Consider the following 25074-nt stretch of genomic DNA (forward strand, 5'->3'; position numbering starts at 1 on the left):
CAAAAAAAAAAAAAAAAAAAAAACAACAATAACAAGGCATTAAGTTCGGTTGGGCCGCACATTGGATCGGGTATATATAAACAACACTTTGTCCAATTCTGGTACGGTATGACTATGAGTATTGAAGGCCGGGCGGCACCGGCTAAAAGACTGAGTGCCCGTGATACTCAATATGACAAGGCTAGTTATCGGAGTCTTTAAATTAAAAATGGTCATAATGTTCCTGCTGCGATCGGTCCTATAGACCGGAACTGGATTTTGAGCTTGACGAGCATCGCTATATCCGCATTCAATTGTGGGAAATACACCATTATTAACCTACCGCAGCTATATCCACATTTGTTCCGAAATGGACTCACTTCGCCTTATGCACTCTTCAAAATTTCAACAAAATCGGTTAATACAGGGGTCCTCTTTAGGTTCAAGACCGTTAATCGAGAGATCGATATATATTAGCCATATGCAAATGTGATCCGATTAGCATCATTTTCGGGGAGGATATTTAGGGATTAGCTCACTGTGCTTAATTTCAGCAAAATCGAATAATAAATTCGATATTTATGGTTGAAAGACCTTTGAATGGGTGATTGATCTAGAGCTACACCAAAAATGTTCCGATCTATTCTATACTCGCCACGTAACACAGCTCAGTGAAATTGGGCAATAAATGCGTCTTTTATGGGCCTGAGACCTTAAATCGGGAGATTGATGTGTATGCAGCCTATATTAAGACAAAGACAGATTTGAACCATATTCGGCACGGATATGGGCGATTTTAGCACAAGTTATTGTCCAAATGTCAAAGTAATCCGGTAATAAATTCACATTTTATGGGCCTAAGACCTTAAACCATTATATTATAATATATTTTAGGATATAGTTCGATTTGAACAATATCAGGGATCTCAACACAAATCATTGTTCCAAATTTCAATCAATTCGGCTAATAAATACAGAGTTTACGAGCCTAAGACCCTAAATCGAAAGATCGGCCTATATGAGGGCTATATGAGGACATATGGATAAGCCGATGGATAAGCAAAATACGCAATATTATGGTGATTGGTTAACGATAAACCGTTGACATGACATTCAAATTGGACGTATTGATTTCTAGGGAATCCAGTTGAGTATTTTCGGTCCTAGCTTTAAATTGGCAAATAAAGGAAACTTTCATGTGACATTTACTAGAAAAATTCATATTGTACCCTCAAAGTAAAGATCGAATTTTTCATCAAATCGATTTTCACATATCATTTTTTGGTAAAAATTGGTTCAAATTTAGATATAGCTCTCATCTAAAAATAATTTTGAAAAACAACAATTTTGGTCGAAAAAAACAACTACGAAATTTGTTAATTTTCCTGCAACAATTTATAATGAATCTCAACGACTCAAACTACAAATTTGTTGTTGACAGGTACTCTTTGTTAACCAACCTATAACTACAACAACAATATATCCATAAGCAAAACCATCTAACAGGCCACCACATTTGCTTTGCTTCGGGTGGTGGTTTTTTTATTTTCTTTGTTCGGCTCGCACTGCTTCGTTTTACTGCTGCTCTCGGAGCGCTAGACGAATATTTCGTGTTGTACCCAAATGATTGACGAAATTGGTGTACCCCCATCCTATATGTAATAAATAACAATCAATTATCAACAAGTAAAAGCGTACTGAGTTCGGCTGGGCCGAATCTTATATACCCTCCACCATGCATCAAATTTGTCGAGTTCTTTTCCCGGTATCTCTATTGTGCTGTTTCATGCTATAGACCGATTCAGACCATATTTGACACGTATGTTGAAGGTCATGTTAAAGGTTGTAAAAAAATGTCAGCCAAATCGGATAATAATTGCGCCCTCTAGAAGCTCAAGAAGTCAAGCTCCCAGATCGGTTTATATGACAGCTATATCACTTTATGCACCGATTTAAACCATACTTTGCACAGCTGTTGGAAGTCATAATAAAACAAGTCATGCTAAATTTCAGCCAAATCGGATAAGAACTGCGCCCTCTAGAGGCTCAACAAGTCAAGACCCCAGATCGGTTTATATGACAGCTATATCAGGTTATGAACCGATTTCCACCATATTTAGCACAGCTGTTGGAAGTCATGCCAAATTTCAGCCAAATCGGATAAGAATTGCGCCCTCTAGAGGCTCAAGCAGTCAAGATTTAAGATCGGTTTATATGGCTGCTATATCAAAACATTCACCGATATAGCCCATTTACAATCCCAACCGACCTACACTACTAAAAAATTTTTTTTTTCAAAATTTCAAGCGGCTAGCTTTACTGCTTCGAACGTTAGCGTGCTTTCGACAGACAGACGGACCGACGGACAGACAGACGGACGGACATGGCTAGATCGCTTTATAATATCATGTCGATCAAGAGTATATATAACTCCAAAGGAGTTATAAACAGAATGATGAAATGAGTATACCCCCATTCCATGGTGGAGGGTATAAAAAGCAATTTTAGGGTTAAGCGGAGCGCATCTGGTCAGCTAGTCCATTTATAACTCCCAACAAGAAGAAGCTTGATAAGTACGGCCGGGTAGAATCTTTTATACCCTTTGCCATGAATCGCATTTGCCAAGTTAATTGCCCGCTATCTCCTTATAAGAAGGCAAACGATAATAGATTATAATTGCTATACTTTTTGAGCTATATCATATTATGAATCTATTAGGGCCGTACCTTATTTTCAAGACCATTGTAGAAGTCTGATAAAAATTTCGTCCTATAGGCGGCACGTATGCTGAAGAGCATAGGAGAAGTCGTTGCACAAAATCCAATCCGGCCAGACCTGCGCCCTCTAGAGCCTCAATTGCAATAGGGGGATCGGTCCATGTGGGAGTTTTTTCAGGTTTAACACCGATTCAAGCCATTTGGCTCGTCCGATGCAGATCACAGAAGAAGTCATTAAAGTCATTACTTATAGTTCATTAACATAAAAATACTACAGCAAACCTTTACCAATTGTCCATAATGTAAAGAAAATTTGCAGGTAGTTAAATTTGTATTATACGCAGACTTTTATAGCCCACTGTATGTGTTCCAAGATTTTTTTTTTCATGCAAGTTAACACATTCATACAATTTTGGCGATACAAATTTTTATCATTCGGTTAATTCTACGTCCTCCAAGGGTTAATTTTATGTCTTAATCTATGAAAGGTTGCATAAACAATTAATCAGACAAATGTCAGATTGTCTCGGCGTCTATATATACATATAGTATATGCCACTGGTAGTGACTACTGATGATGGTTATAAATATGGCCTGTCTCCTAGACTAGAATTTCAAACTAGAACGAATATAAGTTCTTTCTTTTATTTGTGCTGCAATCCTAACTGAGTGAATCAATAATCGAAATTAATGTCCAATATCATGTGAATTTTGTTATTTATGTAAAATATTTAAATTTCTATGGAACCCAATCAACTTGGCCTGTCAACATAGGAATGTGTATTGTCTGTTCGTCTGTGAAGCAAAGTAAAAAAAAAAACAACAACAAAATTTTCACAGTTCACTTCCTAAATTAAAGAAGCTAATAAGGCAGATATAGGGTCAGGGCAAAGTTTGTAAGCCCTATAAGCTTTGTGAAATTGTATAAAAAATTTTTCACAATTTCTTCCAAATAAATAATTATTTCTATTTAATTATTTTTTCGTATTTAAATTTAACTTTTCAAATTAATAATTTTTTTACTTAAATATACCCACCACCGTAGGATGGAGGTATAAAGGGTGATTTTTTTGAGGTTAGGATTTTCATGCATTAGTATTTGACAGATCACGTGGGATTTCAGACATGGTGTCAAAGAGAAAGATGCTCAGTATGCTTTGACATTTCATCATGAATAGACTTACTAACGAGCAACGCTTGCAAATCATTGAATTTTATTACCAAAATCAGTGTTCGGTTCGAAATGTGTTCATTCACCGTAACGTTGCGTCCAACAGCATCTTTGAAAAAATACGGTCCAATGATTCCACCAGCGTACAAACCACACCAAACAGTGCATTTTTCGGGATGCATGGGCAGTTCTTGAACGGCTTCTGGTTGCTCTTCGCTCCAAATGCGGCAATTTTGCTTATTTACGTAGCCATTCAACCAGAAATGAGCCTCATCGCTGAACGGTGAATGAACACATTTCGAACCGAACACTGATTTTGGTAATAAAATTCAATGATTTGCAAGCGTTGCTCGTTAGTAAGTCTATTCATGATGAAATGTTAAAGCATACTGAGCATCTTTCTCCTTGACACCATGTCTGAAATCCCACGTGATCTGTCAAATACTAATGCATGAAAATCCTAACCTCAAAAAAATCACCCTTTACAAATTTAGTCATTCCGTTTGTAACACCTCGAAATATTGATCTGACCCGACCCCACAAAGTATATATACTCTGGATCCTCTCGACATTCTGATTCGATCTAGCCATGTCCGTCCGTCTGTTGATATCACGATAGCGGTCGAACGCGTGAAGCTAACCACTTGACATTTGACACATATACTTAATTTTGATGTAGGTCGTTGGGGAATTACAAATGGGTTCAGATTTAGATATAGCTCCCATATAAACCGATCTCCAGATTTGACTTCTTGAGCCTCTAGAATCCGAAATTTTCATCCGATTTGGCTGAAATTTTGCACGTAGCATTCTGTTATGACCTCCAACATCTGTGTCAAGTAGACTCAGAATCGGCCTTTAACCTGGTATAGCTCCCATATAAACCGTACTCCCGACTTGACTTATTGAGCTCCTGAAAACCACAATTTGCATCCGATTTGGCTGAAATTTTACACATTGTGTTCTCTCGTGACTTTTAACAACTGTGCTAAGTAGGGTCCAAATAGGTATATAACCTGATATAGCTCCCATATAATTTGATCTCCAGATTTGATTTCTAGAGCACCTGAAAGCCGCAATTTTCATTCGAATTGGCTGAAATTTTGCACGTATAGCTCCCATATAAACCGTACTCCTGAAAACCACAATTTTCATCTGATTTGGCCTTAATTTTACACATTGTGTTATCTCATGACTTATTACAACTGCGTCGAGTACGGTTCAAATCGATCTATAACCTGATATAGCTCCCATATAAACCGATCTTCAGATTTGAATTCTTGAGCCCCTGGAAGCCGAAATTTCATCCTATTTGGCTGAAATTTTGTGCAAGGTGTTCTCTTATGACTTATTACAACTGCGTCGAGTACGGTTCAAATCGATCTACAACCTGATATAGCTCCCATATAAACCGATCTTCAGATTTGAATTCTTGAGCCCCTGGAAGCAGCAATTTTCATCCGATTTGGCTGAAATTTTGTGCAAGGTGTTCTTTTATGACTTTTAACAGCTGTGGTAAGTACGGTCCAAATCGGTTTATAATCGGTATAGCTCCCATATAAACCGATCTCCCGATTTTACTTCTTGAGCCCCTGGAAGCCAGAATTTTCACCCGATTTGGCTTTAATTTTAAACACAGTGTTCTCACATGACTTCTAACAACTGCGTCGAGTACGGTTCAAATCGATCTATAACCTGATATAGCTCTCATACAAATCGATCTCCCGATTGGACTTCTTGAGCCCCTGGAAGCCACAAGGCCATCCAATTTGGCCTACATTTTGTACTTGCTGTTCTGTTATGACTTTCAAACACTGTGCGAGTACGGTTCAAATCGGTCAAGAATCTGATGAAGCTTCCATATAAACCGATCTCCCGATTTAACTTCTTGCCTCTGGAAAACACAACTTTGTCCGATTTGACTGAAATTTTGCACAGAATGTTCTGTTATGACATTAAACAACTGTGCTAAGTAAGGTCCAAATCGGTCTATAACCTGATATAGCTCCCATATAAACTGGTCTGTTATTTATCATTGTTCGGTTCCTTGATGCTTAAATTTTGCTAGTTTGACAGAAGTTTGGTATGCAGAATAAAATTATGCCCTTTTACCAAATTTAGTTTGCATAAATTTTTGGCAGAAATCATGGTGGTGGGTTCCCAAGATTCGGCCCGGCCGAACTTAGCACGCTTTTACTTGTTTTACTTTAATTGTTGTATTAATATTTTGTTTTTTAACTTTTTTATATTATTTTTATTTTATTTTATTTTTTATGTTATTTTAGTTTTATTTTTTTTAATTTTATTTTTATTTTTTTATTATATTTTTATTTTATTTTATTTTATTTTATTTTATTTTATTTTATTTTATTTTATTTTATTTTATTTTATTTTATTTTATTTTATTTTATTTTATTTTATTTTATTTTATTTTATTTTATTTTATTTTATTTTATTTTATTTTATTTTATTTTATTTTATTTTATTTTATTTTATTTTATTTTATTTTATTTTATTTTGTTTTGTTTTATTATATTTTAATTTTATTTTATTTTTTTTTATTTTATTTAATTTTATTATGTTTTATTTTATTATTTTATTTTTTTTTTAATTTTATTTTATTTTTTTTTTTATTTTATTTAATTTTATTATATTTTATTTTATTATTTTATTTTTTTTTTATTTTATTTTATTTTATTTAATTTTATTTTATTTTATATTATTTTATTTTTTTATTTTATTTAATTTTATTATATTTTATTTCACTATTTTATTTAATTTTTTTGATTTATTTTATTTTATTTTTTTATTGTTTTTTATTTTTTTTTTTTTATTTTATTTGTTTTTTTTTTTATTTTGTTACAAACCAATCGACTAAATACCAGTACCCTTTTTGTCACATTAGTAGTGTAGGTTATACAAAAATCTGGTAGTTAATCGTCAGCGTTTTATCAAAACAGCCCCCGTTTAGATGAACGTTGAGAGAGGCAGCCATTGTGTTTGTCATAAAATCAAAATGTTATTTGTCTGCCGATGGCATATGGATGCGCCACCAGATCTTTCTAAATTTTTCTCTGGTGAATTGGTTTTGTTGTTATGTAAAATCCTATTCCCAAATAGCAAAAAAACCAACAAATCGAAATTTTAATATTTAATGAAAAATTAATGTCTAACTGGAATTTCGTTGGTAGAGGTGATGGCAGTGGCATTATTCGGGATTTAACGAACAACCTGTTTGGACAAGCGGATAACCCTTCATCGATTGTGCTGATCTGCTTTAGTTCGAGCGATACTGGTTCGAACTTAACAGTCATGGTGTTAGGCTTAAGAATTCCAAAGTCGTTGAACCCTTTACAAATGGCTCTACCACGACCTAGGGTGGGAGGAGATGTCTGTGCACAGAGGCATTCACTCTGGAGGTAGACTACCATAAACACCTTCAACTCTTTTGTTTCTATGCCTATCTTTGAAATACCAATGATATGCTAATTAAATTATTAAGACCTTTTGTAATTAACAATGGGAGTAAAACTACCACAAGCATTCATAGAGACTTTTAAATATTGCTTTTTGTCGAGAAAATGCATTTATACAAAAAAAAACTAATACACTTGGAGAAAAAGGGCAATGAAAAAGCCAAAAAAAAACTCTATTGGCATATTGTGGACAAAAACTCTTCTAGAGACAAAATTTCTGTGCAATTCCCTAAAGACAAAATTCCTATGAAATCTTCCTGTTTGCAAAAGTCGATTAAAGTCAGTTTGTTTGTTCTGTAAGAACTTAAAAACGGCTGAACCGCCTTTCCTCATATTTTCATAGTTGGTGCAGAATTGTGTGGGTAAACTGGGGTAATACATATTTTATACCCTACACCACTACTGTGGTACAGGGTGCTATATAACTTAGTGCATTTGTTTGTAACACCTAAAAGGAAGAGAGATAGAACCCATTGATAAGTATACCGATCGACTCAGAATCACTTTCTGATTGGATTTAGCTATGTCCGTCTGTCCATGTTATTGGGTTGCCCAAAAAGTAATTGCGGATTTTTTAAAAGAAAGTAAATGCATTTTTGTGTACAAATTACAGGTCGCAATTTTTATCCGATCGCCTTCAAATTGTGTACAGACATGTTTTTCGGCCTGGAGACAAAGTCTACTGAAATTGGAAAAAATCAGTTCAGATCTGGATATAGCTTCCATATATATGTTCGTCCGATTTTCAGTAATAATGCAATTAAATGGTCATTTGTTAACCGATTCTCTTGAAATTTGGTAAGAAGAATTTTCTCTTGACTCTCGTCATTACTGGTGAATTTCATAGAAATCGGTTCAGATTTGGATATAGCTCCCATATATATGTTCGTCCGATTTGCAGTAATACTGCAATAAAATGATCATTTGTAAACCGATTCTCTCGAAATTTGGCAGGAATGATTTTCTTGTGACACGCGACATTACAGGTAAATTTCATAAAAATCGGTTCAGATTTGGATATAGCTCCCATATATATGTTTGTACGATTTGCAGTAATACTGCAATAAAATGGTCATTTGTTATCCGATTCTCTGGAAATTTGTTGGGAAGGATTTTCTCTTGACTCTCGACATTACAAGTAAATTTCATAAAAATCGGTTCAGATTTGGATATAGCTCCCATATATATCCTCGTCCGATTTGCAGTAATACTGCAATAAAATGGTCCTTTGTTAACGGATTCTCTCGAAATTTGGCAGGAATTAATTTCTTATGACTCCCGATATTACAGATAAATTTCATAAAAATTGGTTCAGATTTGGATATAGCTCCCATATACATGTTCGACCGATTTGCAGTAATATTGCAATAAAATGGTCATTTGTTAACCGATTCTCTTGAAATTTGGTAGGAAGAATTTTCTCTTGACTCTCGACATTACAAGTAAATTTCATAAAAATCGGTTCAGATTTGGATATAGCTCCCATAGATATGTTCGACCGATTTGCAGTAATACTGCAATAAAATGGTCATTTGTCAACCGATTCCTTCGAAATTTGGCAAGAAGGACTTTCTTATGACTTCCGATATTACAGGTAAATTTCATAGAAATCGGTTCAGATTTGGATATAGCTTCCATATATATTTTCGACAGATTTGCAGTAATAATGCAATAAAATGGCCATTTGTTAACCGATTCTCTTGAAATTTGTTGGGAAGGATTTTCTCTTGACTCTTAACATTACTGGTGTATTTCATAGAAATCGGTTCAGATTTAGATATAGCTCTCATGTATATATATATGGCCGATTTTCACTTCCAGAGCCACTGCAAGCGCATATATTGACTAATCCTCCCAACATTTTGTACAACGCTTTCCTCGACGACTTCCACAATATCTGTGAAGTTTAGTCGAAATCGGTTCAGATTTAGCTATAGGTCCCATATATATTTTCCTCCGATTTTGAGAAATATTGCAATAAATTGCTCATTTGTTAACCGATTCCCTAGAAATTCGGTAAGAAGGATTTCCATGTGACTTTTAATACTTCTCTTGAATTTCATAGAGATCGGTTCAGTTTTAGATATAGCTCTCATGTATATATATAGCCCGATTTTCACTCCTAGAGTCACTGCAAGCGCATTCATTGACCAATCTTGTCAAAATTTTGTACAACACCTTTTTCGAAGACTACCACAATATATGAGAAATCGGTTCATATTTAGATATAGCTCCCATATATATGTTCGTCCGATTTTGAGAAATATTGCAATAAAGTGCTCATTTGTTAATCGATTGTCTCGAATTTTTGGCAAGGAGGATTTTCCTATGACTTCCGACATTACTGATGAATTTCATAGAAATCGGTCCTACTTTGGATATAGCTGCCATACATATATATCACCCGATTTTTCACTCCAAGAGCCACCGAAAGCGCATTTATTTACCAAACTTGTTTGACATATGAAGGGGTGGGAAAATTTCAGCGTTCAGCGCGACGTCAAAGATTTGGCGTTGCAGTTACCATTCAGGACTCGGCCGCTCATGGCCCGACTATTCAGCAGTGCCTGACTTCCTACTTATATGTTGACAGTCTGGTCTGGCGCAACCGAGTGATTTGGTGCTGCGCATGGCGTGGCCTGGCACCTGCCTTGCCCATGTTGATGCAGCGTCGTTTGCCCATTGTTGGTTCCCGTAGCTGTTGTGGTTGTGTTCGGTCATCCATTGATTGTAAGTCCCATGTTGATGCAGATATGTGTGGCGTAGACCGTGAGAGCTGCCGTGTCCTGTTTGTGTTTGTATATATAGTCCTGTTGTATGTTTGGTGCATACTTTTGTATGCTGGCTTAGGGTCGGCTTAGGGCGATTCATTTGTTCTAGGTGACCAGTCCGGAACTGTTTGGGGTTCAACTGGTAGTAGTCTTTTAAGGGTACGATGTCTGACCGGAGATCTTAATCTGGTACCACGAGTGTCAGGAGCCCCTGGAACTTCGGTTCCAGCCTGACAATAGTGAGGCCCCAGCTGGGAGCAACGTGGTGGCTGTGGTTTGTATCCAAATCTCGGGTAGAGCATAAGCTCGGCGTGGAGTTGCGTTTTCAAACGGGTGCCGTGACCCATAGATCGGAAGGAGTTTTAGGTAGTGCTCCGCTCCTAACCAAGGAGGTGAACACGTCCAACTACGTGGGATCAAATTGGTACTCATGTGTGGGTTACCACTTGTGGGGTCGTTGGTAGACGCATTGTATTCACCCTTGGGCCTCGCAGGTTTGGCCCGTGATGGCAGGCATCTGCGTTAAACAACGACATTCGTGTCTGGTCTGGCCACCGCTCCCGCTTCTACATCATCTCAAAGACCTACGCCTGAAACACCCTGCACCCGTCCAAAATTCTATTGAATGTGGTGAATCCAAGGATATCAACTAGGAGTCGCCTTATAAGTTAAATCCATCCGTGTAAAAAGAATGTCCCTTTTAAGGCAGATCCCTTTTCAGAAAAGGACATCCAACCCATAAACAAGGAAGGACTTCCTTGGAAGTCCAGTTTCTCCATCCCTCAGCAGAACAAAACGATGCCCCAACTTTGAGGAGCGACAGGTACCTCTCTGCCTCAATCTTAAAGCAATTTACAGGTACAACGACCTAAGATCGAGAAAGGAATTCATCACACTGGTTCTTGCTGCAATAATCAGCATCGCAGCGCTACATTGTACCTTCTTTATCCTTTATCCATTGTACCTTTACCCTGCCTTCAGCATAGTTGTCCAAATCCCTATGCCACACCAAAGATACTTAGGTAAACATCGGCTGAACAACCGCCTTAAACATACGGTTTACCATGCCTGGCCTAACCCCCTAACCTTTCTATCAAGGTTAGAGTCTGATCAAGTATCACGACCAAATAGTTCACCCAAGTACAAAGTGGTTTAACACCATTCAGAACAAGACTCCTGAAAACACCCAGCTTTTTCCTCCTGGTGAAAAGAAACAGCCCAATTATTTGTTAGCTTATACCAAGCCCTTTGGCTCTCGGCCATCCAAACAGCATTCTTAATTCTGGATTCTGCTAAAATATGGGAGCTATATCTGGTTATAGAACGAATTGGACCTTACTTGCACAGTTGCGCAGTTGTTGAAAGTCATAACAGAATATCGAATCAAAATCGCTGCGTGTAAGGGGTCAAGAAGTCTGATCGGGAGATTGGTTTATATGGGAGCTATATCTTGGTCTTGACCGATTTAGACCGTACTTGCCACAATTGTTGAAAGTCATAACCGAACACTATATGCAAAATATCAGCCTAATCGGATGAAAATTGAGGCTTATATTGTCTCATGAAGTTAAATCTGGAGACCGGTTTATATGGGAGCTATATCATGTTCTTTACCGATTTCGACCGTACTTGGCACAAATGTTGGAGGTCATAACAGAACACCATGTGCAAAATTTCAGCCAGATCGAATACAAATCGCGGCTTTTATGGGCTCAAGAAGTCAAATCGAGAGATCGGTTTATATGGGAGCTATGTTAGGTTCTTAGCCGATTTGGACCGTACTTGGAACAGTTGTTGGAGTTCATAACAGAACGCTATGTACAAAATTTCAGCCAAATCGGATGAAAATTGTGGCTTTCAGGGGCTCAAGATGTCAAATCGGGAGATCGGTTTACATGGTAGCTATATCAGGCTATAGACCAATTTGGACCGTACTTGGCACAGATGTAAAAGGTCACAACAAAACAACATGTGCAAAATTTCAGCCAAATCGGACAAAAATTGTGGCTATCAAGAGCTCAAGAAGTCAAATCCGGAGATCGGTTTATATGGAGGCTATATCAGGTTCTTGACCGATTTCAACCGTACTTGAAATCGGTCATCGGTCAAAATTGAGGCTTCCAGGGGTATAAGAAGTCAAATCGGGAGATCAGTTTATATGGGAGCTATATCAAGTTATAAATCGATTCGGACCGTACTTGGCACAGTTGGTGTGAATAATAACAGAATACGATATGCAAAATTTCGGCCAAATCGGATGAAAAGGTTATAGACCGATTTGAACTGTAGTTGGCACAGTTGTTGTAAGTCATATCAGAACACTATACGCAAAATTTCAGCCAATCGTATGAAAATTGAGGCTTCCAAGGTCTCAAGAAGTAAATCGGGAGATCGGTACATCGATGTAAAGTATCTGTGCAAAATTTCAATTGGCTAGCTCTTCGCGTCGTTCGACCGCTATTGTGATTTCGACGGACCGACGGACATGGCTAGTTCGACACAGAATGTCAAGACGATCAAGAATGTGTATGCCTAGATCAATATTGTGTCGTGTCGTAAGGCTTACAATACTGCCCTTTGCAACATTGCAAGTTATACGCCATCCTTTCCCATTGACTTGTATGGTTCAGCCGAATTCAACGCCCAGACTATGTTCCCCTCCTTTAGCATATCCTCAGCCACGTTCAGTGTCTCAGCCAAGGACGAGGGGGAGGGGGGGGAGGCTGTCGGGCGCGAGCTCCCTCCTCTTCCCAAGTTCTTTTTTCGAATGTTTGCAAGTATACATATATATTATTGTTTTGTAAATTTAATATGCCCCCCCCCCAAATAAAAACTTGACTACGTCCTTGAAATCGGCGCTGTACTGTATCGAAGCGCCATTGATACCATCCGGGTACATCAACCCAATGGCTCCTGATCATTTTTCTAAGCTTCCTCAGGTCCCCTTTCATAAGGACACTCTGCTATTTCTCTAAGTGCATTTCAGCTTTCGTATGAAAACAGTTTAATTTCATAACTTATTGTTCTCTACGTTATAACAGTAATTAACACTGTCTGGTCATGCTGCATTGAAATATTTCATATCGTTTTATTTCTTTTGTTTCAATCCATTTCCAGGTTTATGCTAATTTGGACATTGCTACGGCCAAGGCAACCAGAGAAGAGCAATCTCGAGTCAGACATCATTTGTTGGATGTGGCAACACCATCTGAACCATTTACAGTGATGCATTTTCGCAACAAAGCATTGCCAATTGTATCCTTTTTAAAATGAATCTAAAATTGCTAACTGAGCGACACAGAGTAAGTTTTTTCCCAACATATTACGTTTTTTTTTTACAAAACAAGAAAAATACGAGTAAAGAATAAACATATGGCAATATGACATTTAACATTTTTATAACGTACTGCTGATCCGGGACCGATCCGCTGCACCTTCTTTTACTTTTATGGAACAAAAGTTTCCTTGGAATATTTATTTTCGACAATTAAAGAGCTTTTAGTGGAAAACCATGCAAACTTGACTGACAGTTTAACAATATAAGTGCCCTTATCTGAATGACCACATGATCTTTATTGGTCTACGAATTTAAGTTTGGATGTAAGGTGTACTCCATCCTTAAAATACTTCATTTCAGCCCGATATCCTCGTGATGTCTGATTTAGTGGTGTCTTCGTTGAAGAGGTGGTCCCCCAGATACTTGGCCCTGAGAAAATTTCAACATCGTGCTCTTCTCTCAAATACCATTTTTTAAACCCCATACTGCAATTGGTTTTGAGAGGAGTTTAGAGGATGAGGGGTTCCCCAAACGCATGGGCCCAAAATAGGTTATCAAATTCGTTTTCTAATCTGAAATACCTTTCATGAAATACCATTCATGAGCCACATATTGGCATGGTCGACAAATTTGTTTTGGGGATGGGGTTATGCCCTAAATACATGGTCCTACATTTGGATATCAAATTCGTATTCTACTCCCAATTTATTTGACCACCATATTGCGATGGTAAGTAAAAATTTTTTGTTTGTGGGGTATTTTGGGAAAGGGGTTGATCCCGAAGAAAAATGGTCCCGTAAATGGGTATCAATTCTTGCTTTACCCCCCCGATACCTTTCATTTAAGCCCCACATTGTCATGGTCGGTAAATATGCCCGATTTAGGGGTATTTTGGGGAGTGGGGTGGTCCCCCAAATTCTAAGCCCTGAAAATATATCAGTAACGTGCTCTATTCTCATATATCTATATATCATCTAATTAAACCCCATATTGCCATTGCCCTCAAAATTGGATATCAAATTCGTTTTCTAATCTCATTTAAACACCTTGTTGCAAAAATCAGCAAATATGTCCGATTTTGGGTATTGACCCTAAAAACTATGAATATTTAGTTCTACTCTCTTTAAGACCCAAATTGTCTTGGTGAGCAAATATGTACTATTTGGGGGTTTTTATGGTGGTGGGACGTCCGCTATACAGTTGGCTCCAAATGTTGATATCAGATACGTGGTCTACTCCCACATACCTTTAATTTGAGCCCCATATTTCCATAGTCGGCAAACATGACTGGCTTGGGGGTGTTTTGGGGGATGGGCGGTCACTCAGTGAGTTGGCCTCGAAAATATATATCGGATTCGTGTTCCACTTTAAAAACCCTCATATTGCAATAGTCAGAAAATACTTACTATTTGGGTGGTGTTGTGGGGTGGGGGGGGTAGACACTTTTCCCGAATATTGATTTCAAATTCGTACTTTACTCCCAAAGAACTTTCATTTGAGCCCCATATTGATATGGTCGTAAATTTGTCCCCTTTGGGGGATGTTTTTGGTGAGAGGCGGCCCCCAAACACTTGGTCCCATATTTGCATATCAGATTCGTATTCTACACTCAAATACCTTTCATTTAAGCCCCATATTGACATGGTCAGTTAATAAGTCCTTTTTGGGGGGTGTTTTGGGGAAGGGGTGGACCCCAGAAGCGTGGTCCCACATTTGGATATAACATTCGTATTCTACTCGCAAATTCCTTTCATTTGAGTCCCATATTGCAATGGTCGGTAAATATGTCCGATTTAAGGGTGTTTTGGGGTTGGGGGTGGTCCCCCTTGCACTTGGTCCGACAATTGGATATCAGATAAGTTTTCTTATCCTAAATACCTTTCATTTGCGTCCCATATTGTCGTAATTGGTCTAAATATATGTTTGGTAGGTTTTAGGGTGGGGCAGCCCCCCTAGGTACCCCATCCGAAATTTGGATACCAAATTTTTATTTGTAGGGTACTATATGAGAGCACACAAAATTTCGCTTAAATCGCACCAGTTATCTCTGAGATCTGAAGTTTCTGAAAATTAGGGTAAGGGGGAGGGTCCGCCTCCCCTTAAAATTTGGTTTAAACAGGCATGCACAGATGCTCTCAGATCAAAAGAAGATTTGGCGTCTGAATAAAAACGCCAATACCGAAATGCTGCGCAAACAGGCAAGAAGTTGGTGTGCCAGAGTACTTAGACACGAAAACTTTCTTTCTCGAACAGCGTCTTCCCGTCGTGCCAATGTTATTGCTTCTCCGCGGGCAAGCAAGAGCTTTTGGTCACTCGTAAAAAGAGTGAAGGGCAACCCATCGACAATTCCAACTCTTGTTAAGTATGATCAGGTATTCACTGACCCGGTTGATAAGGTTAATCTACTATCTGAAATGTTTGCAGGAAATTCTTCTTTGACGTTAAGCAATCAACCACTCCCCGTGATACACTATCTATCACATCTAGTCCGATGCCTTATATATAATTCCAAACAAGTGAAGTTAAAATGGTTCTTGCGGACTTCGACGTTAATAAATCTCCGGGCCCAGACGGTATATCAACACTTGTTCTTTGTAAGTGTTCTTCGACGCTTGCTCGTCCAGTGCATCTAGCGCGATGCCTCATATATTATTCCAAACACGTGGAGTTAAAAGGGTTCTTGCGGATCTCGACGGGCGAACGGGCCCGAACGGTATATCAACACTTGTCCTTTGTAAGTGTTCTTCGACGCTTGCTCGTCCACTGCGCAACCTATTCAACTATGCTTACCGTGAGGAAGTTTTCTCGGCGCGTTGGAGGGTTTTGAACTTTCAGCCCTTCCGCAAAAAAGGTGGAGCGTGCAACCCTGCGGATTATCGGCCAATTGCGATATGCTCCGCGCTCTCCAAGGTTATGGAGAGTAGAGTTAACCATCATCTTGTGAGATACTTAGAGTCCAATGGCCTTCATAGCGATAGACAGTATGGGTTCCGCAGAAATCGCTCTGTAGGAGACCTAATGGCATTTTTGTCGGAACGTTGGAGTCCCGCTATCCATCAGTTCGGTGAGAGTAGGGTCAAAGCTCTGGACATCTCCAAGGCATTTAATAGGGTCTGGCACGGTGCACTTTTTTGGAGCTTTTGGAGTTGGTAGGAACTTTGTTCGATTTATATCGAACTTTCTCAGAGATCGCACCATATCAGTGGTTGTAGATGGGTTCTCATCCGATGAGTATACATTAACTGCAGTTGTACCACAAGCCTTGTCCTTTCCCCTTCCCTTTTTCTTATTGTCATTGACGATCCATTGGTTCAGACATCGAATCCTGTCTACTCATTTGCCGATGACAGTAGTCTGTGTCATTTATATTCATTCGACCCTGCGACTCAAGAAATTGTGAACAGGAGGCGCATTATGGATGAGACGCTCTTCCAGGATTTGTTGGCCATTTCCGAGTAGGGCATTTGAAAGGATCTGGCACGGTGCACTATTATGAAAGCTTGTTGCTTTTGGAGTCGGTAGGAACTTCGTTTGATTTATATCGAACTTTCTCAGAGGTCTCCCCATATGAGTGGTTGTAGATGGGTTCTCATCCGATGAGTATACATTGACTGCAGATATGCCACAAGGCTCTGTCCTTTCCCCTTCCCGTTTCCTTATTTGCATTGACGATCTATTGGATCCGACTTCGAATTCGGTCTACTCATTTGCCGATGACGGTAGTCCTCAAGCAATTGTGGACAGGAGGCGCATTATGGATGAGAAGCTCTCCCAGGATTTGTTGGCCATTTCCGAGTGGGGCATTTGAAAGGATCTGGCACGGTGCAATTTTATGAAAGCTTGTCGCTTTTGGAGTCGGTGGGAACTTCGTTCGAATTATATCGAACTTTCTCAGAGATCGCACCATATCAGTGGTTGTAAATGGGTTCTCATCCGATGAGTATACATTGACTGCAGGTATGCCACAAGGCTCTGTCCTTTCCCCTTCCCTTTTTCTTATTTGCATTGACGATCTATTGGATCTGACTTCGAATTCAGTCTACTCATTTGCCGATGACAGTAGTCTGTGTCATTCATATTCATTCGACCATAGGTCCAGTGCTCAAGAAATTGTGGACAGGAGGCGTATTAAGGATGAGACGCTCTCCCAGGATTTGTTGGCCATTTTCGAGGGGGGTAGAATGAACAGAGTAGACTTTAACGCACAGAAGACGCAGTGCTGTTCCTTGTCTCACTAGCGATTCACTGACCCACTACAAGCGTCGATATCTATCCACGGTTTAGATATTGAGCAGTCAAATGCTCATACTGTTCTGGGCATGAAGATACATTGTGATGTCCTTTGGTCAAAACACGTATTCGAAGTGTCGAAAGAAGCATTCAAGTGTTTGGGCTTTCTTAAGCGATGCAGGAAGTATTTCACCTTTTCTGATCTTCTCAATATCTATACTAACTACATCAGGCGCAGGGTGGAAAATATTGGGTTGCCCAAAAAGTAATTGCGGATTTTTTATATAGTCGGCGTTGACAAATTTTTTCACAGCTTGTGACTCTGTTATTGCATTCTTTCTTCTGTCAGTTATCAGCTGCATTTTAAGTTTTATTAAAAATGCATTTACTTTCTTTTAAAAATCCGCAATTACTTTTTGGGCTACCAAATAACTCTCATATATGGGCAGCAGCTCCAAAATCATCCTTGGAGCTACTTGACTGGTTTCAACGGAGATCGATGGAGTTGATTGGGATATTAGAGTATCCATCTCTATTGCTTCTCTTGAACATCGTCGTAATGTGGGTAGCGTTGTATTGCTCTATCGTTATTTTCATGGCGTGTGTTCCTGGGGATATTTGTCTTCTTATACTTGACGTTAGGATGTTCACCAGGAATACAAGACTTGTCAGGAACTCACAACCGTTGGTAATTGCTTGGCCAGTCGACCGAACCATGTATTACCGAGAAAATTAAGTTTTGGTCCGAACCATTCGTATGTGGAATCGACTTCCGGCTAAGCTCTTTCCCACCGACATTCAGAAGTTCAGAAATTTAAGACGTTTATCAATACCCACTACTCCCTCTTTCCCCCTCCAACCCTTAGCTTCCCTAATTGCCAGCGCAATGCACTGTATATGTAGGGGACATCCCTTGCGTGTTGGTTGGATTCACAGATGGACATGGCAAAATCGAATCAGAAAGTGATTCGAAGTGGATCGGTATACTTATCAATGGGTCTAGCTCTTCTCTTTCTTAGCGATGCAAACAATTGCACAAACTTATAATACCCTGGTGGTGTAGGGTATAATTAACTGTGCACATTTTCAGCTCATTTTTAAAGACTGTAGCGGGATTATAACCGACAGACGGACAGAGGGACATGGCTGCATGGTCTTTTTAGGGTCAGAAATTGAGTTTTTCATATGTTACATACGGAATGACACAATTAATACGCCCCCATTCTTCGGTGATGGGCATAAAAACGGACCAACCCCATATATCATACTTTTTTATTTTAATGAAATGTGCTTAAAAATGCTACATTTCGAATGTTTATGAAACGGACAACTGACAACATTTGTCACATCAATGTGAAATGTGTAAGATTTTAATTCCGTTCTTTACTCTCTTGCCATTCCAACTCAATCACATAGTGGCCTTAGTATGGCGGCAATGGTTTTTTTTTATAATTTCATCAAATGACCAGGGAAAGCAATTAGTTTGGACAGTGTAAAATGAGCTGTGACAGAAGATTTAGTTTGGAATGGTTTGCCTCTTCTCGAAAGCAAAAGCAAAAAAAAAAATGCATTGTGGAGGTGGTAGATGTAATTATTTTGGGGAAATTAATGAGCATGACATAGTTTATAAGGAGAATATTTTAAAATGTAAGCGAATTTTATTTGTCTTTACGCATATCCAAGCTAGACATTGATAAATGATAGAAACATGAATGTTACGATTTTTTTGTGCCCACCACCATGGGATGAGGGGTATGCTAATATAGTTTTCACAATCAGGGAATATGGGTGTTATGTTCCTATAAAGTATATATTCTTCATGCCCATGATATCCGTCTGTTCAAATCGCCTTAAGTTTCATATGGGTAGTCTCGCAGCTTGAAATATTGAGCAAATACTTTTTATTGAGATTGTAAATGGGCCAAATCTGTCCATGTTTAGATGTAGCTCCCATGGTTAGATGTAGCTCGATCTCCCGATTATACTTCTTGAGCTACTAGGGGGTGCAATTCATATCCGATTTGGTTGACATCTTGCATGTGGTATTTTGTTATAATAGTGCCAAGTAAGTTCCAAATCGGTCCATAAAAATTATATACAACTCCCACATAAACCAATCTTCTGATATACCTTTTTGAGCATATTTTGCCAGCTCTACTTCTAGAGCCGACAAAATATCGATAGCACTATCGATATTTTATTTCTTGTCTGCATATCGATTGAAATTTTACCTATCGATACTATCGGCAAAGTTATTTTTTTTTTTTGCAAAATTGAATAAAAATAAGCGTTCCGATTAACCAATCTTCTGATATGAGTTTTTGAGCATATTTTGCCAGCTCTACCTCTAGAGCCGGCAAAATGTCGTTGGCACTATCGATACTTTATTTTTTGTCTGCATATCGATTGAAATTTTTCCTATCGATACTATCGACAAAATTATATTTTTTGCAAAATTGAATAAAATTAAGCGAACCGAAACTGAAAGTATCCTTTAAGATACATTGCGCCTATAGAGGGCGCAAATTTTCATCCGATTGCACTATAATTTTGTACAATGATTTCTCTCATGGCTTCCAACTGACTTTATTGAATTTGATTTTATTTGGTCTGTGCATTGATATAGCTTCAACAAAAATCGATCTCCCCCTATTTTAATTCTCATTTTTAGATAGATATAGAATCGATATTTTCTGTTATAAATATCGAAAATATTGAATGTAGCGATTATCGGTGGTACTCAGTTACAACTGTACTCTGTGACCTATTGGGTTGCCCAAAAAGTACTTGCGGATTTTTCATATAGTCGGCGTTGACAAATTTTTTCACAGCTTGTGACTCTGTAATTGCACTCTTTCTTTTGTCAGTTATCAGCTGTTACTTTTAGCTTGCTTTAGAAAAAAGTGTAAAAAAAACTGTATTTGATTAAAGTTCATTCTAAGCTTTATTAAAAATGCTTTTAGTTTCTTTTAAAAAACCCGCAATTACTTTTTGGGCAACCCAATATTTTCAAAGGCCAGCTGTTCCTGTATCGCCATGTACAGATTCCCTAACACCTCCACACTGATCGTCTTTTATACAATGATCCGTCGTCGCTTTCCGGAATACCATTGTGTCCGAGAACTCAAGTTAGCACTATGTGTAGATCCCGGAGTCAGGGATTCCAAAATCTCCGCCACGCACCTCGACCTTGCAAATTTGCCAATGACCATTCCTTTAATGCAATGTGGGGTAATCTTCTTACATATCAATCAGTGCTGTCCGATTCAAGTTCACACTGAATGACAAGGTAGTCCGATTGGTTAACCGCAGTGCGACACCTCTTTGGGGAGAAGTTTTTACATGGCATAGTGCTTGACAAACGTCGTCAGCATTAGGAGGGGAAAACCATCTCTGAAAAATTTTAATGATGTTCTCGTCACGAGTTGAAGAGACACCTCGGCCCCTCATTTGACTTTGTGGAGGACCGTCTCTGTCGACTTGCCTTTGAGGTATTCGATTTTTTCCCCACTGAAATTCTCCGTCATCAGTCTCCCACTCATATTCAGGCCTAACAGTTTTTCCAGTGTTTTGATTAAAAATTATGACAGAATGATGGGTTTATTATCCTTTGTAGGAAAATACCAGGTTCTCCCTGAAGATCCGTTCCAGCCATAGCAGAGTAACTCGATGATACTCATAGCAGTATCACCGGAAAAATTCTGCCCAGCCCGGCTGGAAAGTTAGAATCGCCCACACCAACTTCTCTTCATCCACAACGTCACCGCTAGGGTTTTCCGTACGAATCGCCAACACCATCTTCTCCTTGTCGACAATGTCACCGCTAGAGTTTTCCGTAAGAGACTCATGAAGTATCACATAGGAAATTCTTTCCAATCCGGCTGCAAAGTTCGAATCACCCACACTATTTTTTCCTCGTCCACAACCGCTAAGGGCTTCCGTAAATACAGCTACTATGGCTTCTCGTGGCTGCCTGAAAAGGTCTTCCGTAAAAACAGCTACTATGGGTTTTGACCTTCTCGTGGCTGCCTGAAAAGTGTGTCTCCATCAGTACCCTACAAATATTTTTAATAATTTTGGAAGAGTGTTTGTCCCCCCAAAGAATAAAATAATCTTCGGGAAGAGTTTTACGCAATTTTTCTTCGGTATTAGTCGTGCAACACTCTTCTACAATATCATTGGACAATCCATAGCGATATTTTAGAAACTCTTCGCGACGATTCTCTTGCAACCGATTACGTTTTAATCTTCCGTATGACTCGTGAAACACTCTTCTAGGTTGTCATTAGACAATTCATTGCATGTGTGGAAGTTTTAGCAACACTTCACGACGATTCTCTTGCAACCAATTGCGTTATAATCTCCGTATGACTCGTCAAACACTCATCTGGGTTATCGATTGGCAATCCATTGCGTGTGCGGAAGTTTTTGCAACTCTTCGCGACGATTATTACGCAACCCTTTGTGTTATACTCGTCCAGAAGATTTGTTTATTAATCACCTGAGTTAACTTTTCGCGTTTGTTTTTATTTTCATGCATGGTGCGTTAGGGACTTGTATTGAATTATGTAATTCGATGATTTGTTTTGAGTGGACAACTTCCACAACACCAAACAAAATTCTCACTCAGCTTATATGACGATTGGTACTTGTATGACGAGTAATACAAAACTTTTTTGAGTTTTTTCGTAGTTGTTACGTTTTTATTGAACAGTTAATCATGATATGTGGTTTAAGATCTTCTAAGCGAATAACGGGCAAAACTTTTAGAGTAATATTTTATAAATATTCCAAAACACTTATTTGTTACTCGTCCAGGCGAGTAATACGCAACTCTTCTAGAAGAGTATTTTTTTAATCTTCCAAAACACTCATTTGTTACGCGCCCACACGATTCTTGCGCGATTTTAAGATCTTCCAAGACTCTTCTGACTTACTCCATAGCAACTTATAAGGAAGATTCGCGGAACACTCTTCCAGAAGATTCGTCTTGATGATACAACTGCTCACGGGAATCGTCTTTTAAAGCAATATTTTATTAATATTCCAAAACTCTTATCTGTTACTCATCCAGGCAAGTAATATGCAACTCTTCTATAAGAGTATTTCATTAATCTTCCGTGATTGTAAGATCTTCCAAGACTCTTCTGAATTGTTGCATCTCATATGGAAGATTCGCGGTACACTCTTCGAGAAGACCCGTCTTGATGATACAACTACTCACAATGGGGAACCGTCTTTTAAAGCAATATTTAATAAATATTCCAAAACTCTTATCTGTTACTCATCCAGGCGAGTAATGCGCGACTCTTCTATGAGAGTATTTTATTAATCTTCCAAAACAATCATTTGTTACTTGCCCACACGATTCTTGCACGATTCTAATATCTTCCAAGACTCTTCTGACTTATAGTAACTCATATGGAAGAATCGCGGAACACTCTTCAAGAAGCCTCGTATTGATGATACAACTCCCCACGAAGGGGGAATCATCCTTAGAGCAATATTTAATAAATATTCCAAAACACATTTCTGTTACTAATCCAGGCGAGTAATTTGCGACTCTTCTATGAGAGTATTTTATTTATCTTCCAAAACACTCATTTGTTTCTCGCCCTTACGATTCTTACGCGATTCTAAGATCTTCGAAGACTCTTCTAACCTACTCTATATCAACTTATAAGGAAGATTCGTGGAACACTCTTCCAGAAGATTCGTCTTGATGATACAACTCCTCACGACGGGGGAATCGTCTTTTAAAGCAATATTTAATAAATATTCCAAAAAACACTTTTTTGTTACTCGTCCAGGCGAGTGATGCGCATCTCTTCTATAAAAGTATTTTATTAATCTTCCAAAATACTCTTTTTTTTTTTCTCGCCCACACGATTCTTCCGCGATTCTGAGATCTTCCAAGATTCTTCTGACTTACTCCGTAGCAACTTATAAGGAAGATTCGTGGAACACTCTTCCAGAAGATTCGTTTTGATGATAAAACTCCTCAAGATGGGGGAGTCGTCTTTTAGAGCAATATTTAATAAAAATTCCAAAACTTTTATCAATTACTCATCCAGGCGAGTAATGCGCGACTCTTCTATAAGAGTATTTCATTAATCTTCCAAAACACTCATTTGTTACTTGCCCACACGATTCTTACGCGATTCTAAGATCTTCCAAAACTCTTCTGACTTTTAGCAACTCATATGGAAGTTTCGCGGTACACTCTTCAAGAAGACTCGTGTTGATGATACATTGTCTTTTAGAGCAATATTTAAGAAATATTCCAAAACACTTATTTGTTACTCGTCCAGGCGATTAATGCGCAACTCTTCTACAAGAGTATTTTTTTAATCTTCCAAAACACTCATTTATTACTCGCACGCAAGATTCTTGCGTGGTTCTTCAATCTTCCAAGTCTCTTCCGATTTACTCTATAGCAACTCATATGGAAAATTCGCGGTACATTCTTCCAGAAGATTCGTCTAGTCGATACAACTCCTAACGACGGGGGAATCGTCTACGACTCTTAGATGAGCTCCTCTGCGATCGTAACCTTCTTCTAGAAGATTTGCGGAAGATTGTTTGGTGATCAGAAATGTTTGCAGGGTAGTTCCACCATCTCCTGTTTGCTCTCGGTGTAAGTTTCGTCCTCCTTCCTCAGAGATATTGGAATGCCGCGATCATTAGAGAGCACTTTGGGCAGCCTAGATACCTCACTAGTACCCTCCAGCTCGCCTCAGAACTACGTCCAGGTTCTCCTCGTGTTCTTCTGAAACCTACCTAGGGATCTTCGCCTTAGTAAAAAGTGTCCTGTTTTCCTTTCCAGTTACCTTTAACATCGGTGTCCTTCACGATTGGTTTGTCTTACGCGGAAGTACCCGTTGTGGGTTTGGCTTCCGAAAGGCCTCGTTTTCGCTTTTCTCAACAGGACACTGTGGACTTCAATTCCCTTGATTTCGACATAGAACCCAAAAGTGACTTAAAGCTCTGCTCTACGTAGGTTTTTTTAACCTATCCCAGTTAGACTTTATCGAAATCCTGTACGGCTTCTTTCTTCATATTTCATACTCCACCTGGCAGCCTATGCTGTCATGGTTCGATAAGTAGCACTGGGTAGAGACGTTCAAACTTGAGTCTTTGACCAAGTCACTGCTCAACAGAGGGTTTACATCTATGACCTGTTCGTTGATACAGTTGTAGTTAGAACGTTGAGTTATGCCCCCTATTGCAGATAACAAAGCTTGTGGACAAAATGTTGCCAACAAGTAACCTATTTTTATTATATTTTATTTCCGTGCTACCCAATAGAGGAGGCCACCGTAGCGCAGAGGTTAGCATGTCCGCCTATGACGCTGAACGCCTGGGTTCGAATCCAGGCGAGACCATCAGAAAAAAAAATTTTTTTCACCGGTGGTTTTCCCCTCCTAATGCTGGCGACATTTGTGAGGTACTA

General features: G+C 38.7%; 1 protein-coding gene across 4 annotated transcripts in view; it reads left to right on the plus strand.

Annotated features, from left to right (window-relative positions):
- The window catches only part of LOC106094472 (tRNA dimethylallyltransferase), a 583702-nt gene that overhangs the window by 98895 nt on the left and 459733 nt on the right, over window positions 1-25074 (plus strand). For all 4 annotated transcript variants that reach the window (XM_059367007.1, XM_059367008.1, XM_059367009.1 and 1 more), the window contains one exon: window positions 13232-13369. In XM_059367007.1, the coding sequence (XP_059222990.1) occupies window positions 13232-13369 (138 nt within the window). The remainder of the gene's footprint in view (window positions 1-13231; window positions 13370-25074) is intronic.

Source organism: Stomoxys calcitrans, chromosome 4 (assembly GCF_963082655.1).
Source record: "Stomoxys calcitrans chromosome 4, idStoCalc2.1, whole genome shotgun sequence".
Lineage (NCBI taxonomy): Eukaryota > Metazoa > Arthropoda > Insecta > Diptera > Muscidae > Stomoxys > Stomoxys calcitrans.